The sequence below is a fragment of the Chelon labrosus genome (genome assembly GCF_963514085.1).
Source record: "Chelon labrosus genome assembly, chromosome: 3".
Classification (NCBI taxonomy): domain Eukaryota; kingdom Metazoa; phylum Chordata; class Actinopteri; order Mugiliformes; family Mugilidae; genus Chelon; species Chelon labrosus.
This window is the reverse complement of record NC_140339.1, coordinates 3,983,930-4,006,556: the sequence shown is the minus strand read 5'-3', so window position 1 is coordinate 4,006,556 and position 22,627 is coordinate 3,983,930. Positions and strand designations below refer to the sequence as shown.

The 22,627-nt window shown below is 41.7% G+C and overlaps 1 protein-coding gene across 1 annotated transcript; it reads right to left on the bottom strand.

The window, feature by feature from the left end:
• Positions 1-6,526: 6,526 nt before the first annotated feature.
• On the bottom strand, positions 6,527-19,317 carry slc17a6b (solute carrier family 17 member 6b; the record flags this gene model as incomplete). Its single annotated transcript, XM_084574986.1, has 12 exons — positions 6,527-6,953; positions 8,188-8,315; positions 9,249-9,359; positions 9,725-9,857; positions 12,068-12,217; positions 12,326-12,468; positions 12,871-12,957; positions 13,054-13,141; positions 14,203-14,317; positions 16,235-16,353; positions 17,393-17,648; positions 19,244-19,317. 12 exons carry the CDS (start codon positions 19,315-19,317, stop codon positions 6,612-6,614), a joined length of 1,746 nt encoding a protein of 581 aa, XP_084431112.1. The 3' UTR covers positions 6,527-6,611.
• Between the last annotated feature and the right edge of the window lie 3,310 nt (positions 19,318-22,627).

The following is a 22,627-nucleotide window of genomic DNA, read 5'->3' as shown; positions in this document are numbered from 1 at the left end:
CCCTGTAGATTCATAAAGTCTCTCCTTGTCTTCCTTGTCTTCTCCTAGATACCACTGTATTAACTCCAGTTAATCTTTCTGTCAGAGTTAATGATATGTAGAGAGGGTAGCTGGTACCTGTGTTCTCTTCTCCAGAAATGTTCTGGTCATCCAGCGCTGCCATAAACTCCCTAACCCTCTCTGGAAGATTTTTCTCCTTGACGCTGTCTCCAGGAAACTTTTCTTCTAAATGCAGCGTTCAATGTTTGTTGCTGTTGTAGATCGACTGGAGACCTGTCTATGAGACCTGGGATAAGCTCCAGCCCCCCATGACCCTCCAGAGGACAAGCGGTTACAGAAAATGAATGAATGAATGAATCAATCAATCAAGTTAAGAGTATTGAATGATTATCTCCTACTACCACCTCGCCAACATCCATAATTTTATAAATCTCTGTATGACTGACTTCAGTTTCAGTAAAGTTCTTCCACACAGCAGACATCACAGGATATTGGTTCCTCTTCTTCTTCTTCTTCTTCTTAGACTTTTATCAGCTTTGAGGTTTATCCAACCACCACTAAAAAAAGTCGTCTTCTTCTTTGTTTAGTTTTTTTTTTTTTGGCAGCTTTAACGCAAGGTTTCAAATAGTAAGTAGACGTTTCGATGCTAGAGGGATGTGGTTTTGGTTTATGTCAGACCTAAAATAAATAACTACAAAAGATCTGGCTTGACTGAAGTCTGATACAGACCATGTTAAAATTGCCCGGATCGGACCTGATACCTTTCGGGACATCCCAAACAAATAGGAATTCTAAATGACCGACCTGCAGATTATATGATTTATTTTCATTGTTGTTTGATCTCAAGAAACAGAGGTCATTCATCCGCGTGCTGTTTAGTTTTGTTGCATTTCCTGCGACGAATAAACCGTGTGAGAGCAGTGGGCTGGAGATTTGTGGGCGGAGGTAGGAGGGCGGCTTTTAAATCGAAATAACACATCCAAATAGCTCAATAAGTGCTCCTCCTCCCTCTCATCTCCATTAAGAGGTTAGAACAGTCAATACTGTAGGTCTGGCCGAACTCCGGGGACTGACCCTATTGATTTCAGTGACGGAGAAGAAGGGCAGCCATTAACTCTGCGCTTCCTGTGGCCTTGGTTTAACGGCTGAAACCAAAAAAAAATAATGCAGTTTTATTTTTCAACAGCTCATTAGCAGGAAGGGGTGTTGTGCAGAAAAATAAAAACGATATTTTGTGAATTTATATCCAGCATGATTTGGCAATACAAACTTTAAATAATAATAAATCCTGTGTTTAAAGTGTTTAAGCATGTTAAATCTGTCAGAGTGTAACATTTTGATTTTCCTCTAACCTATAATCAGAAGCTAATGGGTTAATTCATTAATTTATTCATTAATTTTGTGTAACACCTTGTCCAAGTGTATTCACACTCACACCTACGGCCAATTTAGAATCACCAATGAACCTAACCAGCATGTCTTTGGACGGTGGGAGGAAGCTGGAGAACCCGGAGAGAACCCACGCAGACACAGGGAGAACATGCAAACTCCACACAGAAAGGAACCAGTCGACCCATGATGGATTAGAACCCAGAACCTTCTTCTTGCTGTGAGGCATCAGTGCTAACCACCTCGCCACTGTGCCGCCCCTAATGCATTAATTAAATACTAACCGCGTTTCCGTTTTAGTATTTCCGGCTACTTCTCCATCATCGCAGTTTCCAAATTGATTGTTTTGGATCAGTAAAGATGGAGGAGGAGATAACTGAGGAGATACGAACATTTGTATGATGAAATTTCGGCAAAAGTTTCAGTCGCTGTTGTTGAAAGTGAAGCAGGAAGTAGAAACAAAAATTAACTTTTGGGTGGAGTTATTACAGAGTGAGCCAGTATGTCCCAGTACTCTAGAAGAGCCTTTAGATGAATGTACCTTCTTTTTTAATCACCTTTCACGCGCCTCCTTTTGTTGCAACTGCCTCCTGTTGATATTTATTGTTATTTAATTCCCACACCACCCCTGCATGTAAATACATAATCCCTGTAATTCCTGATTGCATTGTTCACTTTACTTGTACAGTCATGTTTACATCGTCCATGGACGGTTTGGAAAGTCTCCAACATTTATGGCATTGTTGTGTGTGTATATTATTCTATCTTTATTTTTCATGCTGCTCGTGTGCCTTCTGAATCTGAATAGATTTCTTGTTCTTCACATCCCAAACGTCACCAAATCACATATATCCGTCTGTGCTTTTGTGCTTTTGCTTTCCTCCTGGCGGCAGTCAAACGGTGAGGGATTCTCAGCGAGGTGGATGTAAACTTCGCGATGGAAACACCGTGGCGGGCGCTGTGTATGAATCGCAGGTGGCCAAAACTTTGCAGTTTGTCTTCACGTCGTAGTTTTTCTTCAGTTGAGCGATCTAAATATTTGCCATCATGTCGGACTAACGTTTTGTCCTCCAGGTCACCGTGTGTGTTACGTGACTGAAAACTATGAATGGCATTAAGTAGTGTCTAGTGTAGCGTGTATTTTTTTTTTAACCCTCGTATTGTCCTCCGGGTCAAATGTGACCTGTCTTGAATGATTGAATATCATATAATTTGATATAAATATGGTTTACTGCCCTTGGATTCACAACAGAAGTGTGTATTATATAGTAATTAGTTGAAAAGAAGTTGGCTAACAAAGCATAACACAGAATTAGGTGATACATTTAACTTAACAGATCAGGGAAGACAACACAAGAGTTGGGAGGAGGGTATTATTGACTTATTTCTCCCCCATTGTTTCCAGTACAAATACTCAGGACGCACACATATTGCTTTACTTGTTTTTTTTTTGTTTGTTTTTTTTTTTGTTTTGTTTTTTATCAAAAAAAAGATATAGAGTATTTCATTTTGACATCAACAAACCTCTCAATTTACACAGCAACAGAAGCCATAGAATCACACTGTAACTTCAGAGGCACAAAAACAGGAAACGTTTTACTACTTCAGGTTGCACATTTGTCAAAATCGCATGTTTAGGGTTCATCCTAAATGTCGAGGAATATTGTGACAGTGATACCAGGGGTGTAGATGGAGGAGGAGGAGGAGGAGGAGGAGGTACATTTGGTTAAGTAGGGAAGTGGGGGTCCAGCCACTGAATAAAAGACCAACAAAACGCAGAGGAAGAGAGAAAGAGAAAGAGAGAGACGGATAGAGAGAGAGAGGGAACAACAGCACACAGTAAGTGCGGACCACACCAAAACAAAAACACATGAAGAAGAGCGTCCGCCTCTCAGACGGAGCTCCTTTTATCATTCTCATCTGGTGAGCAGCCCCGTCACAAACTCTTTGCACTTTTCATGTAGTCAAAGACGTTTGTGCTGGACTCTATTACTATATATATATATTTTTTATACATATATTTCTATTTTTTTTTCTTTACAAGTTTTTATTTTCTACATTTGTTATCACAAAAAAAAACCAAGACTCTTAAACAAAATGCATAAAAAACAGTTACATAACGACTGTGGATGACCAGAACTGTTACTATGGATTTATTGCTTTGTACACTGAGTAATGTTTTAAAGCCTCCTGCTGGGGCGTCTGCTGGAACCTCGCTGCTGATGGTCTTGTGCTGCCCTCAAAATTATACACGGCTTCTAGCTAAAACCCCGCTCGGCTGTCCGCCCTTTGGTTGATCGTGCAAAGAAATCGAAGCAACAGTAACAGTTTCTGAGACGAACGTGGAGACGTCGGAAAGGAACGGGGGACGTAAAAAACAAACAAAGACAAAAAAAAAGGACGTACTACAAATTTCACTGTGTTCCATGCATAAATACACATCCACGCACATCTACGTTGTGAGGTGCCGACATAAATGAAAACCGTGAAAGCGGTGTCGAGCGCAGAATGGGGATGAAACGCGTGGTTCTGCTGGGTGCTGCTAGTTCCTTGCGTTCAGGAACCTGAAACACTTTGCAGACGTTTACAGATAAAGGCAGGTCCTTACTTCATATAGAAACTCATAGAATATCTCACCTCACTTCTGTAATTGAAAAAAAAAAACTTTACGCAGCCGTTGATAAATGTTCAAATACTTCTTTTTTTTCTGTAATCGTACTTGCAGCTGTAGTTTTTAAACGCAGAAGGATAAAACACATCGTCTCAGTCTGTATCGCTTTAAAATGTGATACGATTTTCTTTCGTTTCGTTTGAAGTGGGCGGGGCTCGGCTGGAAAAAGGGAAAAGGACGAGATTTGCGCGTTTCCGTGAACCAGGCTGCAACACTTGACGGCATTTGGTCGACTGGACTAATTTGTGCTTTTTGCATAATGTGTTTTCATGCACGTTAAAAGTGTTGCGGTAGAAAAAGTTCATGGAAACGGCAAATGTTTTGCATTTCTTAAATTGGGAGATGGAAACACCCTTTTTCCAAATTTTTTTTCTTCAGCTTCTTGCGAAGAGGAAGAGTCACTCCTGCGTGTATGGCACCTGTCGTTGGTGTACGGTTCTAGCTGCGTGCATTGGAAGCATTGCATTTCTTAGTCTTGGTCTCCAAACTGCACGATGCCAGACCGATACTAACATCACAACTGACTTGCCCTACTACTCTTTCTCCACTTAGGTTTGTTTCTTCTCCTTTTTCCAGCCTTTGTCTCATTTTCGGTTTATAATCCAAGCTTTTTCCACATGTAGCCTAAACCGTCGCCTTTTTAACAACACTGTGCAGTTCCATGTTTATTCGCATCGTTTCTTTTGTCTTTTATTTGGCGACACCTTAAAGGATGGCTTCAGATTTCTTCCAGAATTACATCGACACATTGCTGCTGCTATTCAAACCACACAGTCCTGATACAAAGCTCAACTCTTTACTCTGTGCTTTAGAGAACCGCTTCATCCTCGAGGGCGTTAACGTCTCATTAACATATTTCCATTAAAATATCCTCACTTTGATCCTATAAATATTAATTTCACTCTGTATTAAATGTTCTTCCTTTAGCTCTCATTAAACATTAGATTTGATGCTTTGTAATAACTCTCATACTGATTTTTGGTTATTTCTTCAAAGTCTTTGCATTGCACAAAACCTACTAAAGGTCGATTAAGACTAGGGATGTCCCGATCAAGTCTGATCTGATACCGATCTTTTAATATTCACTACACCGACTTCTGATCCGATCTTAAATAAACCAAATGTCCTTCGCTGGAGATCCCTAAAGTCTTTCCTTGTCTTCTTCTAGAGTCGACTGGATTCAGTCCAATAAATCTTTCTGTCAAAGTTAATGTAGTGTGGAGAAATCTTTTGGTCATCCAACGCTGCCATAAACTCCCTAACCCTCTCTGGAAGATTTTTCTCCTTGACGCCGTCTCCAGGAAACTTTTCTATTCTTTTGTTGGTATCTTGGTGCAGCCTTTGCACCAACGCCTGGGGTGGCGAATCAAGTTGGTAGTAATGGATAAGGATCACCTACTACTACCTCATCAAACATCCACATTGCACAATTTACAAATTTCTATCTGACTGACTTCATTTTCCAGAATAAAGTCCTTCCGGTTCCTCTTCTTCTTCAATTTTGGCAGCTTTGATGCTAGCCAACGAAGAGGAGGACGTGTTTTTGTTTCTTTAGACAAACCTAAAACAAATAACTACAAAAGAATGGCAGATACCGATCCGATCGTTTTAGAAATGCCTTGATCGACCCCTGATACTGACCGGGACATCCCTCTTTAAGACCATGAATCTAATCGATAATCTCTATCAACATATTTACTCTATCACATGTCAGCCATATACGTTTAATTCAACAATGCATTTGCACTAGCTAGCGTCTTGACCTTAGTAATGACTTCTGCAGTAAACTGCATGAGATGCGTCGGGCTGCAAGTGCAAACAACAAACAACTAACACTCAGCAAGAGCCACACAGGGGACCACAGGTAGCATGTGTAACCAGACACTCATCGCAAGACATTATGCCACTCATCAAATCTCTACATCAGGCCACTTACACGTTCAGGACACACACACAGAGAAGCCGGTGCGATGAGAGAACAGAAATAACCACATTGTGCATTAAAAGGACACGCTAGTCCGAGTGCGTTCGGGAGAGATACAGTACGATCTACATGGACAGAGTGTCTAGTTTCTGTTTACAATGCTGTGCAGTGACACATTTATACACTGAGATGGCTGGCTTTGTAGGACGCCGTACTGCAACCGCTGATTTAATAGATAGTTCTGATGGTCGGTGTCTATGTCGCCCTACAGGCCTCAGTTTGGTCAGGAAGCCTCGGCTGATGGGATGAAAATGTTCACGTTTACACACGATTGCACTCCAAATGAATATATCTATTATCAATATGCATAATAATACATTTACAGACTGCCAATTTGATATGTGATACATCTCTATTAATCAGTTATGTGATTTTTTTTAAATATATATATATATTTTAGTAATTCTTACATTTAAGTTGACCGTTTTTTAGATTTTTCTTTTAGAATCTGTGCAAACAATACAACAATGGATTGTAGCTTTTCTTGTTTGTCGATATTTTCATGACTAAAACTGATGCACACTCAGGAAAACAAGTCTACTCATGTCAAGTGAATGTGCGTTTGGTCTAGGAGTAGCCCTCATCCTGCCTGTATCCGTAGCCTCCTTCCTGTGCCTCCTCCTGGACGTACTCCTCCGTCTTCTCCCAGCCGGTGGCCCAGCCTCCGTTGACCTGCGTGGTCGCGCCGTACGTCTTCGCCGGCGCGGCGAAGGCGCCGTAGCTCTGGGTGATGTCGCCCGTTTCTTCTGCCAGCTCGTCCTCGTCGATGAAGCCGCACTTCTCCTCGCTGGTCAGCTCCGGGTCGGCCCACGGCTGTTTTTCTCCCGACGCAAAGAGCCCGTAGAAGATCACGCCGCCGTAGTGCACCATGGAGGCGATCAGGAACACATACTGCCACTCCTCTCGGGTCTGAAGAGGGAAAAGACGAAGTCATTTCCTAATCCTACCGATGTGTTTTATGTAGACGCATTAATCCACACCATTGCACTGGTGTTCCTTTACTCCCATGAATGTGTATCTGCCTCCTGCCACCAAAGCTGCGCATTAATAAGCAACTGAATCCTGCAACAAACCTGCAGCTATTTTAGGGAACACATTTTTTCCGACTGGATTTTTTAGGTCAGTGACACACCAAACTGGCGGTCGGATGTTTTCCTTTTTCTTTTTGGCGTCTCCTGCACCGTTGGCACTTGTCAGACTCATAAACTGTAGAAAATCTGGACGACGCATCTCCACTTCGTCCCATTGGGTCAAACTGACGCTAGAATTCCAGGGACACGTCTTATTTCCTCTAGTCTCTCTGGCGTTTGACTAATTCTGCGATCTGCTCTACCTCCACCAGTTACAAAGAAATGTTGGATTATACACTGGTCCAATGGGACCGCTTCACGGAGCGGTTGTCAGTGGCAACAGTCAGTCATTATGATGTTATGTTTCTATAGCATCAAGTACATTCATCAACATTATATTAACTACCTAGAATGACAGAAACCATCCTTGGATAAAACATTTATTAGACCTGTATTTTAGTGTTTTAGTTTGGCCCAAGTCCCGTCCACTAATATGAAGGAGGCAGAGCTTATGACCTATACTGCAGTCAGCCACCAGGGGGAGCTCTACTTGCGTCTACTTTATACTACTATATTAACGGTCTATGATCGGACGCTGGCTATTCAGCCATTCTGACGTGCAGAATCTGCAGCGGCGACATATCATTCTCTGATTGACCGTTCAGCTTAGATAACCGGTGAAAAAGCAGTTACGAAAATTAACAAAATAATAAAGGTCAATGTGCACGCAGAAACCTCTTCTCATTTTACATCTTTATCTAATCTGAATATTCAAGCACTAATATCTTCTTCATGATCGTCTGATGAATAAACCGCAGTTAGCTCTTGCTTGCTTGTAGCCTCCCAGCTAATGGTACCACTCTTCTGGTTTATTTCCCTTTGCGTCACCTGATCGTTGCCTTTAACTTCGACGGTGGTGTCACTTCTTTGATGTTCTTTGATTGGATCAATGTATATTTTGGGAGATTATAATATCCACATCTAATTATACAAAATAGAGTTAAGTTATTCTTAATTAGGCCTCCTTTTTGCCCACGTGAAAAGAGAGAATGTTTGGGAAGGAAAGCCCTCACCTTGTTCTTCGTCATAGCACCAACAATCAGCGGGCACACCATCCCAGACAGGGTACCCACGCCGTTAGAGATGCCCATCAGTATGCTGGCGTAACGCGGAGCAATGTCCAGATGATTGACGTTAAAGCCTGATGGAGCAAATAAAACACACAATGAAAACATTGCCTGTGCACTGAGGTTTAAATGGTAAATTTTGGGAAGCTTCAGTAGGAATAAAAAAAAAAAATAAAATAGCAATAACAACAACAGAAAAAGAAGGAGACAGTTGTATATACAAGCAGCACACATGGTGACCATCTTGTTGCAGAAATAGGCATGAACTCGGCACACATCCTCCTCCCCCACTCTGACTGGCTGAATGAGTGAGTGTCCTTGTGGAGCTGCTGTGCACTGCCTTGCCTGGCAAACCCCCCCTCTGAGACATCTAGCTCTGAATTATTAAACGCTCCTAGAGAAAGCTTGAGAAGAACAACAGGCAACGAACTGATTTTGCACCCAGTCATGCAACTGAAGCATAAATATAAAAAGACAGTGACTGAAGAAAGAAGCGCAGATCCAGGTGAAAGGCCGGTTATGTTACAAATAATATTAAATAAAAGTCTGAATTGAGTCTTGCGTGGCTAAAACTGATTTATGCACAAAGACAGAGTAGAGGGAAGAAGCTAAACCTGGAACTGTTCATGGGTCCAAATGTTTTCTTGCCAGTCCTTTCTAAGAAAATTTAATTACCCGTTGAATTGTAGTGTGGATTTAACAAACAAGGTATAATGTTTTAATTAGCTTAAAGGCGCTGGATTTTTAACCTTTAGACAGAACCAGTTTCTCTGTTTCTCCTGTTTCTAGTCTTCACTCTAAACTAACCACCTCCTGGCTGTAGCTTCATATTTAGGGAACAGAAGCTAGAGTGTCCTTTTTTTCTCCTATTACCTTTTAAAATGTTCCTTTATCCCCTTTAAATCAAGTGTGCTACCCTTCCAACATTAGATCCCAAATAACCAGTTTCATCTTAATCTGCAGCTAAATTATATTTAAATTAAATTGTGTTCCTTGGTCGTACCAACCTGATATAGCGAATCCACTGAAGCCCACTGCCAGCACCAGGAACGAGATTGCCACCCCTTTGCTGTGGGAATATCCCACCACCAGCAGCAACGTGGCCTCCATGCCAAACCCTTGCAGAGAGAGACACAGCAAGTCACACACACAAACACACACTCGCACACAATGCCCACGGCTGTTGGTCATCGCGGTGGCAATTGAATTACCCCTGATACATGGTCTGCACTCAATTACGTAAGTGACAGATATGAAATCAATGCACAGTCACAATCGGTGAGTCGGCTCGTGTGCTGAAGTATTGAACAGATAGAAGAACAATACAAACAAAAACCATCTCCTGAACCCATCTGGCGTCGAAGCTCAGCCAAAAAACAGCAGTATGGATCTAACACCGTGAAAGTAACACCCCGTAGCTGTGCAGGAAGAGGTGTGGATTCTTTTTTTCTTTCCTATTTCATTTCCAGCCAAGACTTCTCACCTCCACAGTTCATGATTTTCCTGACAGTGGTAGTCGTCAGGATGTTCTTGCTGCGCAGGTAGTCGGCCAGCTGGCCGCCAATGGGCACAATGATGGTCATCACCAGGTGGGGGAGGGCAGACAGTATGCCGACCTACGACCACAGGCAGAAAATCAACCAGTTTAGCTGCAGTTTAATACGGCAGCACAATACAGTACTGTCCCTTTCTGGGGAAATAAGGGACCAGATGACTTGTAGGGTACATGTGGTTCCTTTTATATGCAGTTTGATCTTTTTTTATATTGCAGTGACTTTGCACATTTCTTATTCATTCATTCAAAAGCTGCTGAAAGAATAGACTCAAAAATCCTTGATGAGACGATTAGGGACTAGAATGTTGGTTGGTATGATAAGATGTTATTTGAATTGTTCAAAATGTGCACCCCTGTCGTTGGTTTGTCTGTCTGGTCTCAAGTAGTTGACAGTACCAAGCTGACCCAATCCCTGTGGCTGCAAATTAGGTGGAAGAACACGGCATTCATTCAGCCTCCATCACGGTCACTAAGCTAACTATGAAGCTAATTTAGTCTCATCTAATTACTTTACTAGCTGCTGCTTTGCGCTACGTGAAGTTATCGCCTTCCGACTTTTTCCTGACACATATTTAAACAGCGTACAGTAGAGCGGATAATGAATTGGCATTTAGCAAACTAAAATGGTCCATACTTGTAGTTCCTGGAATGAATCCTTCTTGTGTAAAAGTCAAAAATACAAAGTAATACAGTGAACCAATCTAGTTGCAAGCTTGCAATAGTTTTATCTCATTATGTTTGTACTTGAATTACCATAACAATAGTTGTGAGTACTGTTCTGTCAAATGCACAAGTTATCTCAGGAGTATGCGTTTAGCTTTGCTTTTGAACGTCTGTGTTCATTGCGCTTTAATTTGAATTTCGGAAATTTCAGAAAATAAATGTGTAAAATTTTGTCTGAAGAGGACATATACTGTAAACTAGCTGCCAAAATGAATGTTGTTAGTTGCAGTTTGACTAAATGCAATGATTCAAAGTTGACAAAAATGCAGTGACCTTTCGTCGACCAAGACTAGACTAAAACTATAAAAGATAAAAACTACTAAAAATGTGATGACTAATGTGCATTTTTGTCTAAAGAGAAAGGCAAAATCAAAAGTGTCGCTTGGTTATTGACTTACATCTATAAAATGTGTGTCATTGTGTTTTTGTGATTATTACCAGGAAGTCATTTACTTTTTAAGGAACCTTGTTGTTCATAAATCTCACAATCGTATCACAGCTTAAGGTGCTTTTCCACTTCGGTTACGGGAAGCGTTGGTCAATTCCTTTTTTGTTGCCAACGTGGCAATCAATCGTGTGTCAGAACTTAAAACTGAACGAACATTAAACCTGATGAATGGCTGTTATGATGTAATTTATATTCTAAATACTTAAAATCGTTTTAAACGACCCTCATGGGTCGTGTGCAATATTAAACAACAGCGTTCACGTTGGATTTCTTCTTTTTTTTTTTTTAGACGCGCTGTAGCTGTTCGATTTCCAGTAATGTCATTTTATTTAAATGTTTTGAGCGGGTCGTACAAGCCAGCAGCATTTATGTAGTTCATCTAGACCGCAGGTTAAATTGTCCACCGACTGGGTGCTTCACGTATCGTAAATTTATTTGAGTTTTTTTTTTAGCTGCTGAGCTGGTCCATACAAGCCAGCAGAATTTATTTAGTTCATATTTCATAAAGCATTGACTGTACGTTTGAAGTGACACGCTGCATACTGCCGTAGACTGATCCAGGTATCTGATATCTTCCTGTTGGTTGGTAGAAGGCCAGCTGGCTGCTAGCCTGCTGGTCGCTTTTTCAGTTGGACTGAGCCTCTTAATGTGTTTTCCCTAGGATCTTGGCACAAGGGATTCTAACATCCTATCCTGTGTATTAATGAATGCATATCATCCACTTGTTTTGTCATTGTAGATTTGTACGGTCTATAATATATACGAACGGAACCATTTTATTTTTTTTTGTAGACTCTACACTACAAGTCTTCTCTAAGTAAGCTTCTTCAGGTAACATATTTGGTTATACCATGACCCGGATGACTGAGAACCTTCACAGTCATGTTGTGGACTCATTTTACCCTCTTACGCAACATATCAGTTCATTGGTAAGGACCAGTGGTCACCAGCTGCACCGACTTTGACTTTGACTTTGACGAGGAATCAATAAATTAGTTCAAAATTAGCCGTCGTGCCGCATGCATGTCGCACGTGAACCTGTTGTTCATTGACCGTGCACTTCGCGCCCAACGTTTGTCCGTCGTGTGTTGCAAGCCAACCTTGCTTATCTCGAAGCCAAACACTTCCTCAAAGTATGCCGGCTGGCTGATCAGCAGCAGGTAGAACGTCCAGCTCCTGCAGAAGTTGGCCACGATGATTGCATAGACGGGCATCGAGGTGAAGAACTTCTTCCAGGGGGTCTTGAATTTCTGGAACAGATTAGGACAAAGGATGGATTTGTACGTGCAATAAATGATCTCTCTGATATTACAGTCTCTCTTAAAGTGTAGGTGGTTATCTGGAGGGTGTCCCGTCACCTCTGCAGGACCCATTAGCTTGGCGCTTTCCCCAATGCTCTCCTCGATGTAGCAGCGTTCTTCGTCGGTGATGGTTGGGTGCACAGCGGGACTCTCGTAGGACACCAGGACCCAGAACATGTACCAGAAGATGCCAAAGCATCCTGCACGTTGCAAACAGATTAAATGTCAGACGTTAGAGGTAATTACAGATGGGAGTCCTGCGGCTGATTTTGACCTCATCAGTAAGCGCATGGCAGCCTGATCTTTCCAAAATGCCTGGGAGAATAAAAGCCAGACAGGAAAGCTAACTGTATCCAGTCCACAGAGAAAGATGGAGGGGGGGAGTATTTATTGACACACCAAAACATCGAGGGGTGAGATCAATACACAGTCTGTCTAGATAAATCCATTTGACTTTGAATGGACTCTCTAACTGCCAAGCTCTTAAGGTTTCAGGCAAGTTTAAAAACACTTTAGTCAAGCATCTTAAATTTTTCCCTTCATTATCGTGCCGCGGCTCCCTTTTCTATTGCACAACAACACTTTTCATGAGTCGGCCTTACCGTAGACGTAGAACACTGAAGACCATCCTGAATACTGAACCAGGATCCCAGCCAGAGGCATCGCTATCACGGCGCCAGCATAAGAGCCTGGCAGGAAGGCAAAACGAGGGAGTCAGTGCTTGGATGCTCAGACATCTTGATCATTATAGTAACAGCTTGGCTTGGGAGAAAATGGGTACTTACCGCAGAATGACAGGGTGGCCAGGCGACTCCTTTCCAGCGGCGGGGCCCACTTACTCCAGATGCCGTGACAGGCCGGGTAGGTCACCCCCTAAACACGCAGCACACAGGAACGGTCTGTGTTAACTGATGGTGAGGAAACGACAAAGTGGAACTCGGGGAAACAATTTTCTTTGGCCATTTTCTAGTTTCCCAGAAGCCGGCGAGATAATTCACATGATCTGCTAAAAACAAATGTACACAGATTTGTACAATAAACAAATTATAGAGCATTACGCATACATTAGTCGATCCGGTGTGTAGAAATCATTCTGTTTCAGACATTATAGCTGTAATATGACACTTCAGGTTGCATGTCATTGTCTAATTTTCTGTCTGGACTAACAAAAAATTAACTTTTGCACCCATGTAATTAACATGAGCAAAGAGGGCCTGATGAGCTGTTCGTGGATCAGAGCACGACTGCAGACATTAAACGTTCATCTGCCTCTAACGCCGCACTGACATAAAATACAATTAGGTATCACCAGGCTTTAAGGAATATTATTTTACCCTTCCATGGAAATGTGTTGCAACATGCTATATGAGGTTAGCCTACTCTGTTTTCAGTGTTTTGTGTAAGAACCGTATCATCTTTCTGTATTTATCCCAACAACAGACAAACGTCATTACACAGCGGGGCATGTTTCTGGGTGTTGCCTTTCACTACAAAGCCGGAGGATTGATGCGCCTTTGCATATCTCTATTTCCCTTCTCGTCCGTCTTTACCGGGGGCACTTTGCTGTTGTGTTTCCAGGATACACATAAAGCTGGACTATCCCACAAAACCAGCCGTAGCGGACTGAATCAATACGGACCGTCTCACATTTCCTGTGGCTGGATACCCGGCACACATTACAGCCTTTCCTTTTGTTTTCCCTTCGAGTGAAATTTGCAGAAAAGCTCCTTTGTGTTGCTTCAAATCCTCGGCTATTTATACCCGTAACAGCAAATACTCACATCAGGCACATGAAACCTTTATGTTCTATTAATGCTGAGTATATATTTATATAAATGTATTCAAGAATACGTTAAATGCATTAGCTGCACAGTGTGATTTCTGTGAAGGGGGGGAAGAAAGAATTGTTGTAGCACACCATTAGATGCTCTTACCTCCACCAGCCCTTGTAATATCCTCACAAAAATGACGCACCCATAATGGACCCGGGCGGCCGAGGGAATGAACATGTTGAAAATCGAGGTGAGGACAATGGCTGCACCAAATACCCTGCAAAACATTACAACAATAAGCATTTAAAATGCATTTTTACAAACTGGCATAGTAATGTTAGCTGAACTGAATGTCTTTTTTTATTTATTTTTTATACATTTTTCAACCAAAACATTATTTATGTTTTTATAAATAAAAATATCAGTAATGTCTCCTCTAAAAAAAGAACAGAAGTGTCACATTTAAAAATTAAAAAAAATGATCACTGCAAGAAAAGCATGTACAGAATAGAAAAATGATTAAATTTAAAAAAATAAATAAATACGCATTTCCTCCTTGGATCTTATTGGCCCTGCACCACAGCGATCTTTTGATGTCACAGAAATAAATTTGTGAAGGTTACGTAGAGGAAGCAGCAGCAGCGGAGGCAACGCCCCCTTTAAACAGTCACGTTCATGTGTCGCTTAGCAACCGTTACCATCTTGTTGTTTTGTTTGTTTTGAAAATAATTACGTTTAATTTTAATTCGACATTGACCGACTGAAAATCAGAAGATTCAATTAAACTAAAAATGCAATAGTAAAATATAGTTAAATGTAGAAATAATACCCTAATCCGGTGGAGACTAGTGTTGGGCACGAGACCAATTGATCAGATCCTCGTGTCAATCAACGGCATGTCGTAGTACGAGCAAAGATGTCGCAAAAAAAATAAAGGAGACAGAATTAATTTTTTTTTAAAAAGAGAATATTTATAAACACACTGCGGCCTCATTATTTTCCTTATAATTATAAAGTAGCTGCCTTCCTTCTGCTCATTGTAGACACTCGCCAGTTAATTAGGTACACTAATGAAAACAAATGCATTCTAAATCTTAACTTCATGAGCTGTTATGATTTAATTTGTTTATATTGAAACATCGCGAGAAATGTGGTGATTTAACCGTGTGACCGTGTTGGAGGGTGTAGTCTGTGGTGCTGTTAAACTGGACCGAATAAAAAACGTTTCTCTCGTTTAGCCTACAGCTCACCACTTAAAACGGGGTTGCCAAAATAATAGAAACACGTGTAGTTACAACAAACCACAACCTCAAAATAAAATGCAGCTGAATCGACGTCTCTTTATTTTATTAGGCTATACTACAACGTCCATGGAGCTAAGGCTCGGTGCAAGGCTGCATTTGTTGTCTCTAGTGTACCTAATGAACTGGCAGGTTTATTTACCTCTACACACACTCATATCTCCACCGTATTTGCTGATTCTGATTCATATTTCATTCTTTAGGCCTCTGGTTCTATCTTCCCGTTTGTATTTTCTGTTATAGCAGTTAACCACTATCGAATAATAAATACCATAGTAGACTTACGCCAACATCCAGCCCCTTTACGATGTCTTATAATTTAACGGTATTATAATGCCTGACGCATTTGGCAGCGTTCGTGTGAATTAAATCCTTTGGCGACGAGACCCGGTCTGGTCTCCACGCCCCGAGAGAGCGACAGATTAGACCCGGCTCTCCCCCCACAACCCCCCCTCCCCTCCTCCAGCCCCCCAGGGAGCTCATTAACAGGTGGCAGAGAGCCCTGACACGGGGAGCTGCAGGCCTGGCAGCCCCGGGCCCCCTCCCCTGCTGCTCCGCATCACCTCGGAGCTGCAGACTGTCTGCAGCCTTTACGCAGCGATGCATCTAGCTGCACGTCCATTGCACTCTTTTCATCCCTGCAGCCTTGGTTTTGTTTTATTTTATTTTTTAATTCATAACTGAATTTATCCCCGCCCCCCGTGTGCACATTTTCGTTCCCTCTCTATTTTTTATAAAAATAACAAATAACGAAAAGGAACATAATTAACGTCAACATGTTACAGTCGTTTCGTTTTAATATGCCAGCAGTCATCAGCATCTCTGCGCTCCGTGCGCCTTGTGCATGTCTCTGTGCTGTATTTATGCTAATTGAGTGGGTGAGTGCCGCCTACCTGTTTGCTGCCAGCCTGGAGGATATGTACCCCCCCGGGATTTGTGTCACGATGTAGCCCCAGAAAAAAGATCCGTGAATCAACCCCACCGTCTCCGGGTCCCAGTTGAACTTGGCTTTCTGGTAGCAGACAGAATAATGGAAACCAAAAGCAGATATTAAAATAAAAGATCAACAAAACGCCGGAGAATTTGCGAAGAAGTGTTTCGCACATTTATTTATTTATTTATTTGGTTTTTCAATCAGGAAATCATCGAAGTGAACGTGTGAGTGGATTTATCTGAAGGCTGGCATCTTTGTTAAGGGCCTGCCACCGTTTATTTCGATCAGATGACATTTATCTGACCACCACAGCATCAGTTTTCCTCACCTTATCAAATAATAATAATAAAGTTAGTAAAATAACACAACGAACCTGAGAGTAGTAGCTGAAATATCTAAGTTTGTTTGGCGAAGGCTTTTAATGGGTTAACATTTGGCCTCAACAACGTAAAATATACATCAGTTTAACCTTCTTAATCTTCTGTGGATGCGAGTATGGCTTTGAAAAATAATTTTAAAGATGCGTGCATGTATTTATACTTACGTTTTATTATTATTTTATGGTGTTTCTATGATTTGCCACCTTTATAATAACGAATAAACTCTATTTCTCTATGATCTGGACCACACGCACAGAAACGCAGTGATGCATATCACGTTAAATCTTTAAAAAAGCAAATGGAACGATAATGGCTAATCTATCTAAGGAACACAACAAACAGAAAGGCTTGCTGTCGGTACATCCTTAAAGAGGATTATCTCTAATTCACGCAAGGATTTAAGCTTGTTTCAGAACATGCAGCCCAATTAATAATAGTAGTAATAATAATAATAATAATAATAATAATAATAAAAAAAAAAACGTTTACGCACAAATTCTCACTAAGATTTGGACGAAGCTGGTCACTCATGATTATTGGTTGTGATTTAAGATGTGTGGAAGGGTTTAAAGGCCTGTTATGGCTACAGTAGGCCTTATATGTGTGTGAATTCATCCGTCTTTGTCTCTCTCTTTGAGGAATAGTACTCAGGTGTGTCGAGGCATGCAGGATGCTTCGTTTTTGTTTTTTTTAGTTTCGTGCGTAACGCTCTCTCCGTCTCTGCCTCTCCGCCACACCTCTTTGATGATGATCTTGCCGTTCTGGTGGATGGTGCTGTTGTTCACCATGCCCACTATGGCCACGCCCAGGTTACATCTGATGCCGAAGGAGATGCAGAAGCCCAGGCCGCTCATGATGGCGATGATGTAGCGGCGGGGCAAGCCGAAGCAGTTGCAGTCGCACAGCGGGGGTTTCTTCTCCGCGGCCTCCCGTGGCCGCCCATCCTCCGTCAGCTCGATCACCTCCCCGGTTTTCTGCCTCCTCTCTACCACCCTGCAACAGCCAGGTGGATACAACACTGTCTACCGAGTCTTTCAAAGAAACAACACCAGATAAAACGAAAAAAAGAAAAGAAACCTAAGAGAAAATATTTCCAAGGAGGCCAATTTTTATTCCCATTTCTGCAAATCATCAATCTTGTGGGCTGTGTATAATTTGGAGATTGTGTACTTAATTTGCGTGTCTGTTTGAGTTTCCTTGTCACACACAAGAAAATGCATGAAGCGTTTTTTTGCAGAATCAACACAATCAAATAGATTTATTGGAGCTGAGGCCTTTTACTGTATTCTCTATAGGGAGAAGATTTCCTGTCACACCAAAAGGGAGTCACAGCAGCTTCAGATCACTCCAGACAGCATCAAGTATCAAACACAAGCAGACACGTTCATCTGCACCTGCTCTTCAGAAAATAATATAACAATAATAAAAAAAAAAAGTCTGTGGAGCTGGAAACACACGAACACGTCCCTGACTGTACCGCATTGCAGCAGCCCCGCTCACTTTTCCTCTCATTAGCATTCAAGGACCGAGCAGCGGCTCCAGCCTGCAGACACAAACACGTCTGTGGGCTTTCCTCATCCCCTCACTCGCTCTCTCTTTTTTTTTCTCTTTCTCTCCAGGAAAAAAAAAAAAAATCACATTCATTTGCCACATGACGCCGTTTGTCCAAATTCAGGGATGAATATGATCCAAATCACCAAGCAGCGCTGAAATAAACACATCTGAGAACGAATCAAAAACTAAAAGGCTAATTAAAAGAATAGAAAATGAAATAAAATACATGTTGGTGTGACTTCAAAACAAAGGCCGGCTCTTTTTTATTAGACTACGCCTCAGGAATACGTGCGTAACGTCCCAAATGAATATCAGTTTTATTGGAGCTATTTTTTCCTGCAGATTTTAAGCGATGAAGCGCATCATCCTCCACGCAGACAGGACTCGCAGCGTGAATCCACGACTGCATAGGCCTAACCTGAATCTAGCTGGAAGTCAAAAAAAAAAAAAAAAAATGCATTTATTCAACCTGCACATGCAAAAAAATAAATATCTTCAAATTAAAAATATATATTAAAAGAAGAAGGTATTAAATGTGCACAGTGGTTTTAGGTTGACGTGAAGCTGCAGGTTTGTCCTCTGTGTGCTGCAGGTGTGTGTGTGTTTATGTGTGTGTGTGAGCGTGACAGGTTTTCACAGATGACATGAGTTGCAAATTATGAATGAATGAATCCCAAACATTCCTCGCGTGGCCTGCACGTCCTGTGTAACCTGTCTGCCAATGAGATTCACGTGCAGGGCCCTGCAACAGGATCCAGCGGCATCCAAACCTCTGCACACACACACACACACACACACACACACACACACACACACACACACACACACACACACACACACTCTAACGTACATACATGATGCACACACACACACACACGCACATTTGATTGCATAATTTTCCTCTCACTTCTAGAGGCGTGACTACAGATCCACGCAAGTTGTAAACCAGTTTCAGGTGAGCAAAACCCAGCGTGCAAATAAAATTCACATGAAAAAATAAATAAATAAATAAAGAATGAGATGCTTGTCCTTACCTGTACATATGACCCAGGGTCTTCCCCGCAAATTCCTTCACCCCCGCCGCGGCTCTCGTCTTCACCGACTCCATATCCAAATGTTTCTCTCTGTCTGCGTGTGTAGGCCTGTTTTTTTTTTTTCCCCCTCAAACGTTATTTTACTGCTCACGCGTCATGTTACACGGCGCAGGATGGGCCGACTGCAGCGGCTACGAGGGAAAACAACCAACTTAAGTTCTGGGGGGGGGGGGACGCGAGCCCGGGGAGGCGACGGTCCGAGCGACGCGAGCACTCGACGTCCGAGTGAACGGGACCGACCTCCTTCGCGCAAAGAAGCGGAATCAAACGAGCTGCGCGCCCTCGTCCGCCACCAGCTCATCCCCTGCCTCGCGTACGGCAGCCGCGCCAAGTGCCATCACGACGAAGACGAGGATCTGCGATAAGAGGAAGGGGGGAAGAAAAAAAAACGAGAGAGAGAGAGCGAGAGAGAGAGGGAGGGAGAGGTAATAAATGAAGGACTAATAAAAAAGAAGAAAGAGTCAAAGTTGAGAAAGCAGAAGTGGGTGTTTGGAGTGGCTTCAGTGAATCAAAGAGGGAGTGAGGCTGGATCGTGTCTCCTGTGGTGAGCGCAGGTTCATCTGACGTCGTGTTCAGCACCGAGGTCAGCGACAGCAGCTGCAACATCTGGACAGCTGCTCGGCACGAGCGCAGTTTGGAAATGATAAAATAAAACGTGCCAATAAATACACACACACACACCAATAAATATAAGTATATATAAATACACACATGTAGTGATTTGATAAAACGCTGTTAGAAGAGGGTGAATTGTTTTATGGTTCAAAACGTCGCTTCATTTTTTTGCATCTTAATCAGTTTAGAGATGCAACGAAAACATCTTTCAGTACTTTTATTTTTACGTTTGTTTTTTTAATGTTAATATTAAAAAATATATACATGAACAGTAGCCCAAGATATGAAATATGAAAGCTGCAGCTCCCCCCGGAGGGCGGTGCTATGGAAACCAAATGAGCAGGAGTGGACCCCCCTCTCCACCCTCCTCCTCCATCCTCCCTCCTCCCTCCACACACACACACACACACCCAACAAGCTCCTCTCCCCAACGTAGGAATCCATCAATAATTTAAGCGTCTCCTCTTATTCTCATCCCCATGACAACCACATCCTCCGTTGAGGCATGGACGAGATGTTGGAAGCATCAGTTTAGTTTAAAGAAAAAAACTAAATCTTTTTGAGGTTACATCTCCCCAAATCTAGCCAAATACCTAAAAACACACACACAGACTAGCACATATAGCCCTTAATACTACTACTAATAATAACAATAATAATTCTACTAATAATAATAATAATAATATAGGCAAATTTGAGGATTTAATAGTGGTAATAATACATGTCTAGGATAAAAATCTTGTTAAAGGACAAAAGAGCGAAAAGAAAAGCGACCGGTGGATGTATTTTTATTTGTGGGTGCCGTACGCCACCTGGTGGTTGTGAACTAAAGTCTGAAACATTGTTTTCTGGCGTTTTCTACTTTTTGTGTGACTATTGCCATGATTAATGCTGATTTCTTCTGTGTTTGTGTATATATATGGTCCTGAAAGTAGACACAGAGAACCCAATCAAACAGATGAAACAAAAATATTACACTTGTGTATTTGTTTATTCAAGACATTGAGCCAATATTACATATCTGTGAGGTGCAAAAGTAAGTGCACATGTAGGATTATAAGTTTATTTCAAGGCCAAATTACAGTCAGATGTGATGAGACGATGAGACTCAAGTGTTGTTCAGTGTTTAGTTTAAATAAATCAGAGATTTCTCTCAGTCTGATCTTCACAACACGTTTGTTGAAGTGTACGACAGAAACAGACAAAAGAGCTTTCTGAGGAGCTCAGATAAAGAGTTGTTGTTGCTGGTCAGGCTGGAAATGGTCCCCAAACCATCTCTAAAGAGTTTGGAACCCACAAATAATCCACAGTCAGACAGATTGAAGACGACTGTTCCCCTCCACAGGAGTGGTCCACCAACAAAGATCACTCCATAATAGTCTGAGAGGTCCCAAAGGAACCCAGGGGAACTTCTAAGCAGCTAAAGGCCTCTCTCTCACTGGCTAATGTTAATGTTGATGAATCCACTGAACAGCCATTATGTAATGGACAAAGACACTGCTCTCCAAAGAAAACATTTCTTCCTGTCTGCAGTTTGATCAACATCATGTGGACAAGATAGGAGACTATTGGGACAATGTTTAGTGGACAGATGAGACCAAAGTAGAATAGTTTGGTTTAAATGAGATGAAACAACACTGCATCCAGCATCAGAACCTCATCCCTCCATCAAACATGGGGGTGTTAATGTCCTGGTTTGGGCCTGTTCTGCTGCATCTGGACCAGGACGGCTTGTCATCATTGATGGACCAATGAATTCTGAATTCTACCAGTGAACTGTAAAAGAAAATGTCAGGACATCTGTCCATGAGCTGAATGTGAAGAGAAACTGGGTCATTCAGCAAGACAACGAGAACCAAGAACACAAGAAGTGGTTCTACAAAAGAACGGTTAAAGAAGAACAAGATGAATGTTTAGGAACGGCCAAGTCAAAGTCCTGACCTCAATCCAATAGAAATGTTGTGGAAGGACCTGAAGCAAGCAGTTGATGTGAGGAAACCCACCAACATCTCAGAACTGAAGTGGTTCTGTTCTGAGGAATGGGCTAAAATTCCTCCAAGCTGCTGTAGACCACTGATCAGCTGTTACCAGAAACATTTAGTTACAAGGAGGTCACAGCAGAGACTGGAAACAAGGAGGCACTTACTTATATAACTCAAAGATATGAACAAATGATTAACTATTTCGAATAAACAAACACAAAAGTATATTTCAGTTTGATTGAGTTCTCTTTGTCTACTTTCAAGACTTGTGTGTGACTCTGCTGATGGTTTGAATCATTTTTATGCAGAAAAGTAGAGATATAAATTATATTCCATGTATAGTTTTTATTTTTCCGCTGCATGATGCTGTTCGAGCAATTTTCACATTCACCTGTAGAAGTTTCAGTCGTCATCTGTGAGGATCTCCTTTGGATGCGCACTGTGAGAACAGACGTCTTGTGTGCAGCTGCATTTTAAATTAGTGAAGTAAGTTATAACAAGAAGAAACAATAATGAGATAAGCAGGTTAACCTTTAAGTCAGGGAAAAGCAGTAGATGTGCTGTAAAGAAATCGTAATGTATTTTAGTTTTGATGCTTTATTTGTAATCGAGTGCTTTTCTACAGTTTATCTTAAAAATCACATCCAGTGCAACTGTACAGACAATTTATTTTGAATCTGACGTCGTGTTGCAGTATGTGGAGTAAACAAAAACAAACCAACAAAAC